Genomic DNA, 14,060 nt, shown 5'->3' with positions numbered 1-14,060 from the left:
TGTATCAGAATAAAACTATTCTAAAGTTCTCTTTCTCCCAGTAAAGAATTCCTTCTATTTGGCTTCCATACAGTTGTTTATCCATTCATCAAATGTTTTTCGAGAATACAATCTCTGCCAGCCCATGAGGATATCATAAAAAGATAACATAAAAGAAGCATGTGACAAAAGATACCATCGAAAACGTAAACTACTTTTCCCAAGAGTTTGAATTCACAGGAGAAAGTTCTTAAACCAAAAAGTAGCATATAAAGCGAAAACATGAAGAGAGACGGACAAGACGCGAAAAGGAGGCACAATTTACATCTGTCTGGCGTGGCCAAAGCCGATTTCAAGGAGATGCTTTTGAGCTGACTTAAAGAGAGAAGTCGTTAGCCAAGGGAACAAAAGCATTCCGAGCGGAGGGAACAGCTAGTACAAAGAATTGGACAGGCGAGCTGCACGGAATGTTGAGAAATACAGGCGGGGGGTGTGTAGGGTGGGGCGAGGGGCTGGAGGGAGACTAGGGAAACTATCAAATTAAGAAGCCGGAGAGGAAGGAGGGGCTTGGGGAGGAGCCGGAACGTGTCAGAACTGGTTTAGCACTTCGGTCACCGGGCAGGAAACGGCGGCCCTGCAAACGTTGAAATAACGTTCACTCCACATAGCTTACACGACACAGAATTGGGGCCAGAACTCGGCGGCGACTGATTTCAGGGTCACCCACCCCTGGCTGTGAAGGGACTGCCACGCCGCCACATTCGTTCCGAAACCAAAATTATACCGACTTTATTTTCACAGTTGCCTGTGGCCCCGTCCTACTTGAGCTTCCCATTTCTTCTCAGCTCTGAACCTCCAAGGATGCTCCCCACCTCCCCTACACCACACTCCATTAGGCCGCCGGCGGCCTCGTAAACTGCGACGACCGTTCCCAGAAACGGACGTGCACGAACCCTCAGAGACCACAGGTCCCAGCATGCAAAGCTCCCTATTAGTAAAAGGCTCACTAACTGGACCATAATGCAACGCTCTACGAAGGGGGCGGGGCTCTCTTTGGGGGGGCGGCCGACGTGTAGTGTCGCCTAGGCAACTCCAATTGCAGGGCAAAAAACACAGCCGCTTCCGCTTCTGAGCCCTAGGACCGCGAGTCCACGCAACTTCGTCGCTGTGACGCCATTCGTCTGCGACTGCGCGGGCCTGTAGGTTCTCTGCCGCGGCTTGTCTCCCGCGTGAAAATCAAGAGCTGTTGGTTCTCATCTGTGGCCTCTGACCTGGGAGCAAAGGGAAAGCGGCGAGATGACGGACCGCTACACCATCCACAGTCAGCTGGAGCACCTGCAGTCCAAGTACATCGGCACGGGTCACGCCGACACCACCAAGTGGGAATGGCTGGTGAACCAGCACCGCGACTCCTACTGCTCCTACATGGGCCACTTCGACCTTCTGAACTACTTTGCCATTGCGGAGAATGAGAGCAAAGCGCGAGTCCGCTTCAACTTGATGGAGAAAATGCTGCAGCCTTGCGGACCACCAGCCGACAAGCCGGAGGAGAACTGAGACCGCTGTGCGGGAGCATCTCCTGAGTTCCTCCCTTTTTGCCGTCATTCCCGCCTGTTCCTGTACCAAGTGGACCGATTCTCCATGGCTCCTATTTCTCGTGCTTTCCCAGTGCAGAAGTGCTTACCCGAGGGCGTCCCGCCTGACCCGCCGTCCTGTGGACCCTTTGGAACACAGCGCTGGGATACCATCAGGACCCTTGAGAACTGAGACGGTGGAGAGATCCTGAAGCCAGCCAGAGAGGGGAGAAGGCACTGGAATGAGACGGAATTTGGAGGCTCGTTTTTGGCTAGTTGATTGTTGTCGTTGCTTTTTCTATAAAGTTTAGAAATTTTTCAGTCACTTGGTGTGGACTACTTGTGTTCGGGTGGAGGGGTCCAGGGAGGGCTCTGGGGACTTTGGTTTCGTAGGAGACGGGAGAGGCTGGAGGTATGGGAAGTGGAGAAGGGGATGAGCGGTGGCGGGGTTGAGCCCAGGGCCAGTTCATTGCCAGGCAGTTAAGTCCACCTTGCACAACCTTTATAATATTCCCCAGCCCTGACTTCTTCCAAAAGGTTTTTTCAGACCCATAATGCCTTCAGTATTGAGGTTTCTGATCACTGTATCCCACCCTCGTTTTTTTCTTCCATTCAAAAAATCTTTGCTAGCATTGCCCACTCCTATCCATGCAAGTTGCATCCTTGGGACTGTGAAAAGTAACGGGCTGTCAAACGAGTTCTATCATTCAGCATTCAACAAATATTTGTTGAGCTCTATGTGGTGGGCATTTCGCTATGCTTTTAGAGCTTATGTTATACTTGGGCGAGGGAGACCGCACAAACTGTAGACATAAACAGGCAAGTATTAGAAGGTGTTGTGCAGGATGGGAGTAGCAGTAGGTTTGCAGTTTTAAACACGATGCTTATGTTAGACTAATGAGATGGTTACACTTGAGCAAAGACTTTAAGGAAGGGAGGGAAATAGCCCTGTGGAAAACTGCGGGAATTGCTTACTAGGCAGAGAGAACTGTCAGTGCAGTGGTCCTAATAATGAAGTTTTGTCTGGCTTACTGGAAGAACAGCAAAGAGGCAAATATGGCTGGAGGGAGTGAGCAAGGGGAAGAATAGAGGGATTGGTAATGGAGGAGGAACAGATAAGAATAGAGCCTCGTAGGCCAACGCAAGGACTTGAGGGAAATGGGGAGTCATTGGGAGTAATGGTTTTATTAAGTAATGTGATCTGATGTAATTTAGATCAGCAATTCTCAAACAATTTGGCCTTGGGACTTGATTACATTCTTAAAAATTCTTGAAGACCACCTGCCACACACACACCCCCAACCCATAGTCTGTGAGGCTTATAGTTGTTGATACTAACCAAATAAGAAATTAAAACAAAAATTTAAAAGGTTTACTAATTCATGTAAAAATAATAATAAAACCATTACATGTTAGAAAAAAACCTTGTGAAAAACTTTAGAAAGGGGTGCCTGGGTGGTTTGTTTAGTTGGTTGAGTGCCCAACTCTCAATATTGGCTCAGGTCATGATCTCACGTGCATGAGATTGACCCAGCATCTAGCAAGCCCCGTGCTGAGCATAGAGCCTGCTTGAGATTCTCTCTCCCTCTCAACTGCTTCCCCACTTGCACTCTTCTCTCTCAAAATAAATATTTTTAAAGATAAATAAATAACTAATATTTTTCCAAAACTAATTTAGTGAGAATGGCTTTTTTTAAAAAACTAGTTTTGCAGATGTCTTCAATGGCTTAATAGAAAACAATTGGGGTTTCCTATCTGCTTCTGTATTCAAAGTCTTGTGATAATGAAGTTTTTTTTGAATGTTTATTAATATTAGGAGAGAGAATCCCAGGCAGGCTCCATGTTGCCAGTGCAGAGCCCGACGTAGGGCGTGATCTCCTGGATCTGTGAGATGGCCTGAGCCAAAATCGAGTCAGGCGCTTAACCCACCGAGCCACCCAGGCACCCCTGTGATACGAAGTTTTGGTTGAAGTTTGAGAAGTCCACTTCACATAAATATGTGGTAAGGGAGGAATATTCTAATAGCCTTTTCAAATAATTGTGGCTTGACTTTAATTCTCTAGCAAAACCCCAACAAGTGGTAATTTCTTAAAAGTTATGGACTTTGATCAATGAACTTTTCATTCTGTTCATTCTGTTATGTTAAATTCTGTTATGTTTCATTCTTCATTTATCTATCATGAACTCTGAAAGGATCCTTTACCCATATATGATTTTGTAACACCATGCATCTGTTGTTTGGAAAGTATTGGCTCACTGAGTTACAGAGGCCTTCCAATGTTGACACATTTAGTTATACATCAGAAAATCACATTTATTAATATCACCACTGATGTCATTAGGAAAGTCTCATGGTATTGGGAAGCTGAAAAACTCACCGTGATGGTGTAAGTTTTAAACAATTTTAAGTTTTGCTTGATAGCTTCACTGTGATCACTGGTAGCAAAACCTGTCTTCTGTTGTCCTTGAAGCAACAGGCCCACTCGGTTCATTTTCAAGAAAATGTCTGCCGAATACCCAATTCTGAGTAACTATGGTTTGTCAGGCGTTCAAGTAAAATGGTTTTCCTTGAGTGGGGGCGGGGAGAAAGCCAGTTCAGTTTGTCACTCAAATAATAAGTGCTTTTCCTTGAGAAAACCATCGTCCTTTGGAAGCAGCAGAAACGCTTTACGCATACCACCAATTTTGCCACATGAACCTTTCAAAAGATGTGCCCTCAAGGACTAAGATTTCATAAAATTACTACTTTTTACTGCAGAGAGCACATTTTTAAGTGAAACTGAGTTGACTTTGTGGTTTTGTTTGTTTTTATTGAGAGCGCGTGGCAGTGGAAAATACGAAGACTGCCAGTAGTTTGGTGCCACTACCTTGATTCGTGCAGATTTGCTCGTTTACTTTCTGTTGCTTTTGTATCATCTGTACGAATGTTAAAGTGGCTAACAATGGCAAACCTCAGTATTGTGAAAAGTGTTAACTTCACAGATTCCCTGAAATCCTTTCCCATCATTTTTGCTTGGAAAAAAAACAAAACAAAACAGACAGATTGAACTATGGTTATTTAGACTTGAGTATTTGGCAGGCATTTTCTCAAGAAATGAATGAAGAGAGACATCACTTCTAAGAAAACAATGCACTGTTTCAGAGGATCCTTCTGGCTGCTGTGTTGAGAATAGACTGAGGTGGGGTAACAGAAAATAGACTGTGATTGTCAGCAATCCAATAAAAGTATCCACACTAATGCCTTTTCCCCCAGCTCACGTTCGAGAGTAGGAGAGATTCAAGTTTTAAGTCCCCATCCTTAAAAAACTTGACAAAGGTTTACAAAGTGGCATGAGGGTGAGCCCCCATCCCTAACTGGAGGCTTTGGCAAGACAGCAAACCAGGAGAGGTGACAACCTGCACTGGAGATAGAGAGGAAGGGACTGGATACATAGTATGGGGTAGCTTGTATGAAGAACCCAGGGGCACCTGGGTGGCTCAGTCGGTTGAGCGTCCGACTTCAGCTCAGGTCATGATCTCGCAGTTGAGTTCAGGCCCCACATCGGGCTCTGTGCTGACAGCTCAGAGCCTGGAGCCTGCTTCAGATTTTGTGTCTCCCTCTCTTTCTGCTCCTTCCCACTCACATTCTGTCTCTGTCTCTCTCTCTCTCTCTCAAAAAAAAAAAAAAAAAAAAAAAGAATCCAATAAGTAATGTGCACAATTAAGAACTGCAAGAATTTCAAAGAAAGTTAATAACTTAGCGAAAGATGTCATGAAGTGGTAGGATTTATTTTTTTTTAATTTTTGTTAATGTTTATTTCTTTTTGAGAAAGAGAGACAGAATGTGAGTGGGAGAGGGTCAGAGAGAGAGGGAGACACAGAATCTGAAGCAGGTTCCAGGCTCTGAGCTGTCAGCACAGAGCCCGGTGTGGGGCTTGAATTCACGAGTTGTGAGATCATGACCTGAGCCAAAGTCGGACACTTAACCAACTGAGCCACCCAGGTGCCCCTGAAGTGGTAGGATTTATATTGTTAAGTTGTACAAGGGCAAGTGTTTAGAATGCTGCCTGGCACGTCACAAGTGTGCAATAAATATTGAGTGTTGAATATGGAAAGACAGAACTTAATCCAGATAATACACTGGGTCCATTCTAATTCATGTCCTTTTGCAGTCTTCAACTTCACACAAATAGGTAATTCTAAAGAAAAAAGATGTTTGAAAACATGCTTCCTAAATTGTAATAATAGCTAACATATTGATTGCTTTTATGATGTGCTAAGTGTTTTATCATATGTGATCTTTCAGCGGTATTACCTTTGTTTTATAGAGGAAAGAGTGTCAGACAAGAAATTTACCCAAGGTTATACAATTACTATGTGGCTAAGTCAGGATCTGAACCAGGTCTTTCTAACTCCAAAGTACAGTCTTAAATATACAGTTTCCCAAGCAGGTCTAATATATAAAAATCACACTAGAATAGTTTGAGATTAGTTCTTGTCTCAGATAAAAAAGAAATGGAAATATAAAAAGCTTAGTACATTAGATTTAGTAGAAGGAGTATCAGACCAATATGAAAAGTTCTTATATACCATATAGATCTAAGTAAAAAAATGTATCTTGAAATTATTGAATGCAGATAATTTTAATGGGAAAAGGAAAAATAATTTGTATGGGAAAAAATTCATTCAAGGTTCTGAAAGTAAACAAAGTGCAGTCCAAATATATTTTATTGAGCCTGTTACTCTTTTTTTTTTTTTTTTTTTTTTTGTTATAGTTCTGGTAAAAAATAATACTCTTATCAAACACAGGAGGGCAGCAAATAATGCTCTGATAGAAACTACTTTTGGAAAAAGCTCCAGACTTACAGATTTCTGCTAATTGGAGAAAATCAACTTTCTATATTTATTTACAGTGATGTTGTAGTTTGAAAGCCACTTTGTGAACTGTAAGGTGATAGCATGTTTTTAATTTGACAAGTATGTAGTGAATACTACAAATCCCTGTATTACGCTTACAAAGATGAGACAAGATGTGGACCCTGCCCTTAAAAGGATGCTTGTTAGGGAAGTAAATACAGCACATACAGCAGCACATTAACAACTCCATTTGTCATAGCAACTGGTAAGTGCTGAAGAAAGATATAGGGAAAAAAGGCTATAGAGTTTACAAGAAGAGATGATTGCAAACTGCCAGTGAGGGAGTAAATGAGGACATTGTCAAGAAAGAGGCTTGAGTGATAAGTAGGACCTTGAGTGAGAAGTAGGATTTGTATGTGTTAAGACAATGGCAAGGCATTATGAGCCTCTGGAGATCATACCAGCTGTCCTAGCAAGGGTGGGAGAATTCAAACCACTCATTCCTATTTAAAACCTTTCCATTACTTTCATTAACTTCTTGTGGGTTATAAGATTTCCCACTCTGGCTCCTGCTTTTTTCGTAAGGCTGGAAAAGCAAGTTAAGTTTCAAATTCCAGAATAACAATGAGATAACAGCTACTGTTTGCTGAGTACTCACTATGTGCCCAAAACTTTTATATATTATCTCAATAAATCTTCACAACAACCCTGGGAAGGTTATTATCCCATTCTACCAGTAAGCAAACAGACACAGGAAAACTTAAATTGTTTGCTAAATATCATTGAGCTAGTTAAGTTTTAAGGCACTTACACTGAGATCTGGTTCCAGGATCCAGGCTCTCATAGGGTAGGTCAATGTTTCCAAAACTATGTTTTGCAGAATTCTAATTCCATAAAAAGTTATAGACTTGGGGCTGGGGAAGGGGGAATAAAGAGAGGGGAATATCTTGGTCAAATAAGTTTCAGAAATGTCCCACTGCTTGGAGATTCATGCTTCAGATTAGGTTTGGTGGTTTGTTTTTTTTTAAGTTCTGCAGTAAGAAATTTTTATTAACTCATCACTTCCTAAACCTATTTGATCTTGGACTTTCTTTCCTTAAAAAACACTTGTAAAGATGATTCTGAGAAATACCTTTGGGATATACTCCTTTTGTAAGGAAAGAAATTTGAATAGAGAAATGTATTCAACACTGGGCATGAGGAAAATGAATTTGGTGGCAATGTGTAGATGGAACTCATAGCCACAGATAACTTCCCTTTCCTTCTTAGATTGTAATTCCCTCAACTGAAAACGAATACCTTTTGTGAGTAAAGCATTCTTAGTTCTCATCTCTGATTTTTTTTCATCTCTCCGGGACTAGCAACTTTAAGATATTAGAAAGAAAAGAGACTTATATTGTACAAATTAGTTACAAAGCTATTAAGTTTATTTTCCAGGGCAAGTGCATAAAAAAAATATTTTTGAGGAATTTGGACATTTTTGTTCTCTAATTTTATTATTTCTGGACAATGTATGCTGATCAGGGATCAATAGTGAGTGATACGCCAGCCGACAATTGTTCTACTTTAGAGAGATGATAATTTGTTCTTAATTTAACTGGCTTTTTATCTCACATCCCACATTTCTTTCAGACTCGCCATGTCCTTCATTTTCTTTACATGCAACATACACATCACACATACCTGCCCACTCAATCACTTAGCACAGAAGTAGTGAAAACTGAGAAAGGGTGAGGGGCACTGGTAGGACACCAGGACATGGAAGAATACATCTCATCTCTCACACGGCACAAATGGTCTGCTACAAATGGCCCTTTGAACCTCTGTCTCTTTGATCTGCATGACCTCAGAATCCCTTCTTTTCTCCACTTCGCTCATTTCCTACCCACTGTTCTCAGTTCTTATCTTGTCTCCCAGCCTTTTCTCTTATCATGCTATCTTTCTGCTTTAATGAACCTTATCCTTTCTTCGTCCATGTTGCCCCACAAAAGCAATGGGCTTCGAAGCAGAAATGTCATCATACCATTAAGAATGGGGGAAAAACTCAGTAGGTATATTCAGGGGGTGTGATACACTGCATCAAAGAGTTTAGGGTGCCCACCTCCCCAGCTTCCCTCTCCTCACCAAGCCCTCCCACCAGTAGCCCAGAGCCTTAGTCTCTGGTTCTGGTCCACCGCCGTCCTTTTCAGAATTCTGCCTTCACAATGAGGATAATATCACGGTCCTATCTCCTTCATCAGTTTTAATACGAGGATCAAGTGATAATGTACATTTTAGAAAAAGTTGTCTTTTTTTGGGACACCTGGGTGGCTCAGTCAGTTAAGCATCTGACTCTTAATTTTGACTCAGGTCATGATCTCATGGTTGTGAGACTGAGCTCCATGCCCGTTGTGGAGCCTGCTTAAGATTCTCTTTCTCCCTCTCTCTGCCCCTTCCCCAATCACACACACACATACACACACACACACACACACACTCTCTCTCTCTCTCTCTCTCTCTCTCTCTCTGTTTCTCTCTCTCTCTCAAAAAAATTGTCTTTTTCTAATTAAAAAAATAAAAAAGGTACAAAGAATAATGTAACATGGATATTCCTTCTACCTCAAATTTACAACTGATTATATTTTATCAAATGTCCTTTCCTCTTAACTATTTAAGATAATTCTGCAAATAATGTATGTATATGTAGCCCTTCTAAAAAATAAAAGAAGCATTACAGATAAAACTGTTTCCTTTGATCACTCCTAGCCTAGTTTTTTCTCTCTCCTTATGTGTATCCCATCCTTACGACAAAAATAATTTCTGTAAGTGTTCTTCCAGTTTACCCAGTGCACCAAACATATTTATCATCTATCTATCTATCTATCTATCCATCTATCTATCATCTATCTATAGAAGTGTTTTGTAATTTTGTATTTTAACAAATATACCAATGAAATGATTTGGCAGTTTCTCAAAAGGCTAAACATAATTATATATGAACTAGCAATTTCATTTCTAGGTATAGACCCAAAAGAATGGAAAGCAAGGACTCAAACAGATATTTGTACACCAATTTCAATGCATCATTTCCAGAATAGCCAAAAGGTGAAAACAGTCTTTAAGTGTCCATCAACAGATGAATGAATAAACAAAATATAGTATGTAATATATGCAATGGAATATAGTTCAACCATAAAAAGTGATGAAGTTCTGGTACCTGCTACAACATAGATGAATCTTGAAGACATTATATTAATGAAATAAGCAAGACACAAAAAGACAAATATTGTATGATTCCATTTATTTGAGGTATGTTGAATAGGTGAATTCATAGAGACTGAAAGTTAATTGGTGATTACCAGAGACTGCAGGGAGGCATAAGGGGAAATTATTGCTTAATAGTTACAGAATTTTTGTTTAGGGCAATGAACCAGTTTTGGAAAATACAGTGGTAGTGGCTGCACAATATTGTGAATGTAATTAATGTCAATGAATTTTACACTTAAAAATTTTTTTAATGGGAAAATTTATGTTATATGTATTTTACTGTAATTTTAAAAAATTAATAACATCAAAACCATTGAATTGTATACTTTAAATGACTGAATTGTATGGTATGTGAATTACATCTTGATAAAACTGTGTGTGTGTATATGCTGTGTGTATGTGTGTGTGTGTGTATGCTGTGTGTATGTGTGTGTGTATATATATATATATATATACATGTATATAGTATTATATTGTACATATAATTCTATGCTTTTTTCACACATTTTATTTTAGAGATATATCCCAATTGAGAGATATAGATATGTACTTTATTTTTTTTAATGCTACACTATGGGAATATATTACAATTTATATATCCATTGCCTGATTCAGGGCACTTAGACTCTTTCATTATTTCAAATAGTGGAACACCTTCACTATGTCCCCTTAGGGGTGGGCAAGGTGTCCTACTTGGGGGAAAGATGTGTATCATGTGTTTTGAAATGTATAAGTTGCGGGGCGCCTGGGTGGCTCAGTCGGTTGAGCCTCCGACTTCAGCTCGGGTCATGATCTCACAGTCTGTGAGTTCGAACCCCGCGTCGGGCTCTGTGCTGACAGCTCAGAGCCCGGGGCCTGCCTCAGATTCTGTGTCTCCCTCTCTCTCTGACCCTCCCCCGTTCATGCTCTGTCTCTCCCTGTCTCAAAAATAAATAAACATTAAAAAAAATTTTTTTAAAAAGAAATGTATAAGTTGTAGAGTTCTTATTTTCAAAACCTTTACTATTAACCGTTCACTTAATGAATGTACCGAGACACATGGGGTCACAGCCTTTATGGGTCTGACAGTCTGGAGAAGAAGGCAATCAGTGGATTGAAATGAGGACTGACAGACTCTTGAGCAGACTCTCAACTGTCTCTATAAGGCAGCTCCTTCTACTCTGTACTTTTCATTTGGGCCCACCTCAGCTGCTCCCTCTCTCTTCCTCTGTGTGCCCTTTCCCTCCTACTGTTTTCATTTGTTGTCTAACCACCACCCCCCTCCCCCCCACACACACAGCATTTTAATCATCCCAACCTCTTGAAAGAGGATTTATTTAAATTTGTTTTGTTTAACCTTTAATAGTGAATTATAAAATATATCTCATCATTTTTTATAAACATTTTTTAATGCTTATTTGTTTATTTTGAGAGAGAGAGTGAGCACAAGCAGGGGAGGGGCAGAGAGAGAATCCTAAGCAAGCTCCATGCTCGGTGCAGAGCCTGACACAGGGCTTGATCCCACGACCCTGGGATCATGACCTGAGCCCAAATCAAGAGTCGGAGGCTTAACCAACTGCACCACCCAGGCGCCCCATATCTCCCCATTTCTTATAAAGTATAACTGGCATACAATATCTTATTGGTTTCAGGTGTACATCATGATGATTTGATACCTTACGAAGCTATCCCCAAGCCCCACGATCCCCACAAGACATCTAGTTACCATGTGTTGCCAAAGAGATTACAATATTATTGACTATACTCCCTACGTCAAGAGCCCTTCCTTTATATCCTTACATACTCCATCCATCTTTCAAAAAACACACACAAAAAAGGATAAGCCTTGGAAGAAATTTTTCTAAAAATGAGTTCAAAAGAACACAGTGTAGAACTTGGCCATCTCTTCATAACTTGTATCTTCCTACTAGGTTATCTCAAACTTTAGGTAATAAAGTATTATTAAGCACGGACAATGATTTTAGCTGATATTGTTCACCAGGTAGTTTAGTATCCAACACACTGTAGACACTTTAATAATATTTGTTGACCATCAACCTAGTAGAATCCATCATCAGACCATGTAAATCACAGTCCTGAGCACAGAAGATATATAAATATGATAAAAATAAGGTCACAGTTAAATAAGGAAAACACAGTACACCCATGGATCTCCAGGTTCTAGAACAGTGGGTATTCGATAACTTCATGTGTTAAATGATGAGTAAGTGAACGCATGAGCAAATACACAAGAAGCGATGGAGATTGGGTAAAGCTGAGATGGACTTAAACAGAAATTGATTATGCATCTTTCCACCCTTTAGGCTCAAAATATAACTCTTATGTATTGTGATGTGTTAAAAACCTCACCTAAATGATTTTAGTACTATCAAGTACGATAAGCGTGATAGGTTTTTCCCTCTAGTCTCAATATCTTTCAAAGAAACGCACACTTGTTCCTATCACTTGACATATAAATAAGTGATGTGAAAAATATCAAATACCCAAATAACTCGACATTTCACATAAAATGAAAGACTTAGAGTAAATCTCAAAATATATTTGTGATTGAATAAGCAGTTTCACAATATCCATTTTTATAAGATTACATGGGAATTCTTGCCCTTAATTTCTTGGGGAAAGGATATTTTGCTAAAAATCAAGTATCCCCAATGTGTAGTAGAAAATGAAATCAAAGATAAATACATCTCAGAAAGGACCCACTTTCGGGTTGATGAATACAATGTGGTAGCAGAGGACTAAATATGCACCTTGTCTTCTACTTAATTTAAATGGACCTGTAATTATTAGAGTCTGAATTATGAAAAATTAATATATTTACACTCGTGAGGTTGTAAGCTGATTTGACATTCATTTTTTCTCTCTCTCTTCAGTATTCTCTCTGGCTTTTGTTCTATCTCCCTTCCCATTTATCTCCTCATGATTCTTGCTGTTCTGTGATAAGATAATTAACAGATAATTAGTGTAGTGAAGCTAATACATCTTTAACCTTTTCTCTCAGCCCTAGAACTTCTTCAGAATTCACACACTGAAACAGGTGGTGCTAATTAAATTTCACACACTCAAGTTTGTGTCACAGAGACAGGATTTATTAAGGTAGTAATATGACATATTTCTGTAAAGGATTCCATAGTTGAAAACACACATTTATTTTTATACAATAAGCATTATTAATGGAAAATAGAATATTAAGTAATATTTATATACTTTTATGGGTTGGTATAATTGAAGGTTGGAGAGGTTACTCATTTGTATTAGGAGTACTTGAGTACATTTAATGTACTAATTATATTTGAGCTGGTTTCTTATGCCTCTATATCAAATCTCTGAAAAAAAAATTAAGGGTGGTGAATTTATTTAACAAAAGTGTTTTTTTTTTAATTTATTCACTAGTGAAGCCAGTAAGTTTGCTCACTACAAATTCAATAATGAGAAACAAGCTATAACCTTACCCAGGCCAGTTCTCTTGGAAATATTTCTAGTGGGAAGGCAGATGGAACTGTCTAGATGCTGTTACCAGAGAGCCATCCAAAGGGCATGGCTTTGCCACAGCATGAGGTATGCAGTAAAAGGCCAGTGTTTCTCCTAATAGCCACCCTTGAGAGAGTCAATGTTTGGAGACAAGTGTTATTGGTTCTGTATTTCTGGCAGGATTATTTTAATTTTTAGGATATATACATATATACATATACATAGATATATACATATATAAATACACACACACACAAACACACCCCTAAATAGGTAGGTATAGATACATAGATACAGATATGTAGATTGTAGATATCACTATACAGAAAGTTTCTTTGCTATTCAAAGCCTGTTGCCTCAAACTTATTCTTTATCAACTTAGGCCTGCCTCATGCCTATATTTGTATGTATATGTTTGTACATATTCAATTTACCCTTCCTCTATAATGAGAAGTTTGCTGTACATCTAGTTTACTTTAAAGAACTTTAAGGTCCCTTTCAATTCTAATGTATCATTTTTTTTAAGTTTATTTTTATTTATTTTGAGAGAGAGAGAACAACCTGGGGAGGGGCAGATAGAGGGAGAGAGAATTCCAAGCAGGCTTCACACTGTCAGCACAAAGCTGAGTGTGGGGTTTGAACTCATGAACTGTGAGATCATGACCTGAATTGAAATCAAGAGTTGGTCACTTAACCGGCTGAGACCCGCCAAGTGCCTCTCTAAAGTATCATTTTTAATTTATATAAAAGCCTACTTTTGCCTTAGACAGAAGGTCCTAGGCAATTACCAAGGTAAAAATTGGTTCTTACTGTATGTGCATGTCCATTTGAAAAAAAATTTTTTTAACGTTTATTCATTTTTTGATAGAGACAGAGCGTGAGTGGGGGAGGGGCAGAGAGAGAGAGGGAGACACAGAATCCAAAGCAGGCTCCAGGCTCTGAACTGACAGCACA

At 39.7% G+C, this 14,060-nt stretch overlaps 1 protein-coding gene across 1 annotated transcript; it reads left to right on the top strand.

Annotated features, from left to right (window-relative positions):
- Positions 1–1,142: 1,142 nt before the first annotated feature.
- On the top strand, positions 1,143–8,724 carry SF3B5 (splicing factor 3b subunit 5). The gene is made up of 2 exons (XM_047860909.1): positions 1,143–1,858; positions 8,714–8,724. The coding sequence occupies exon 1, from the start codon at positions 1,276–1,278 to the stop codon at positions 1,534–1,536; it is 261 nt and encodes an 86-aa protein (XP_047716865.1). The 5' UTR covers positions 1,143–1,275; the 3' UTR covers positions 1,537–1,858; positions 8,714–8,724.
- Positions 8,725–14,060: the final 5,336 nt, after the last annotated feature.

This window comes from Prionailurus viverrinus, chromosome B2 (assembly GCF_022837055.1).
Source record: "Prionailurus viverrinus isolate Anna chromosome B2, UM_Priviv_1.0, whole genome shotgun sequence".
Lineage (NCBI taxonomy): Eukaryota > Metazoa > Chordata > Mammalia > Carnivora > Felidae > Prionailurus > Prionailurus viverrinus.
The sequence above is the reverse complement of the archived record's forward strand: the minus strand, read 5'-3'. Positions and strand labels throughout refer to the sequence as shown.

Coding starts and splice junctions, on each gene's coding strand:
- SF3B5 (XM_047860909.1), top strand. CDS start 1,276: ATGACGGACCGCTACACCATCCACAGTCAGCTGGAGCACCTGCAGTCC.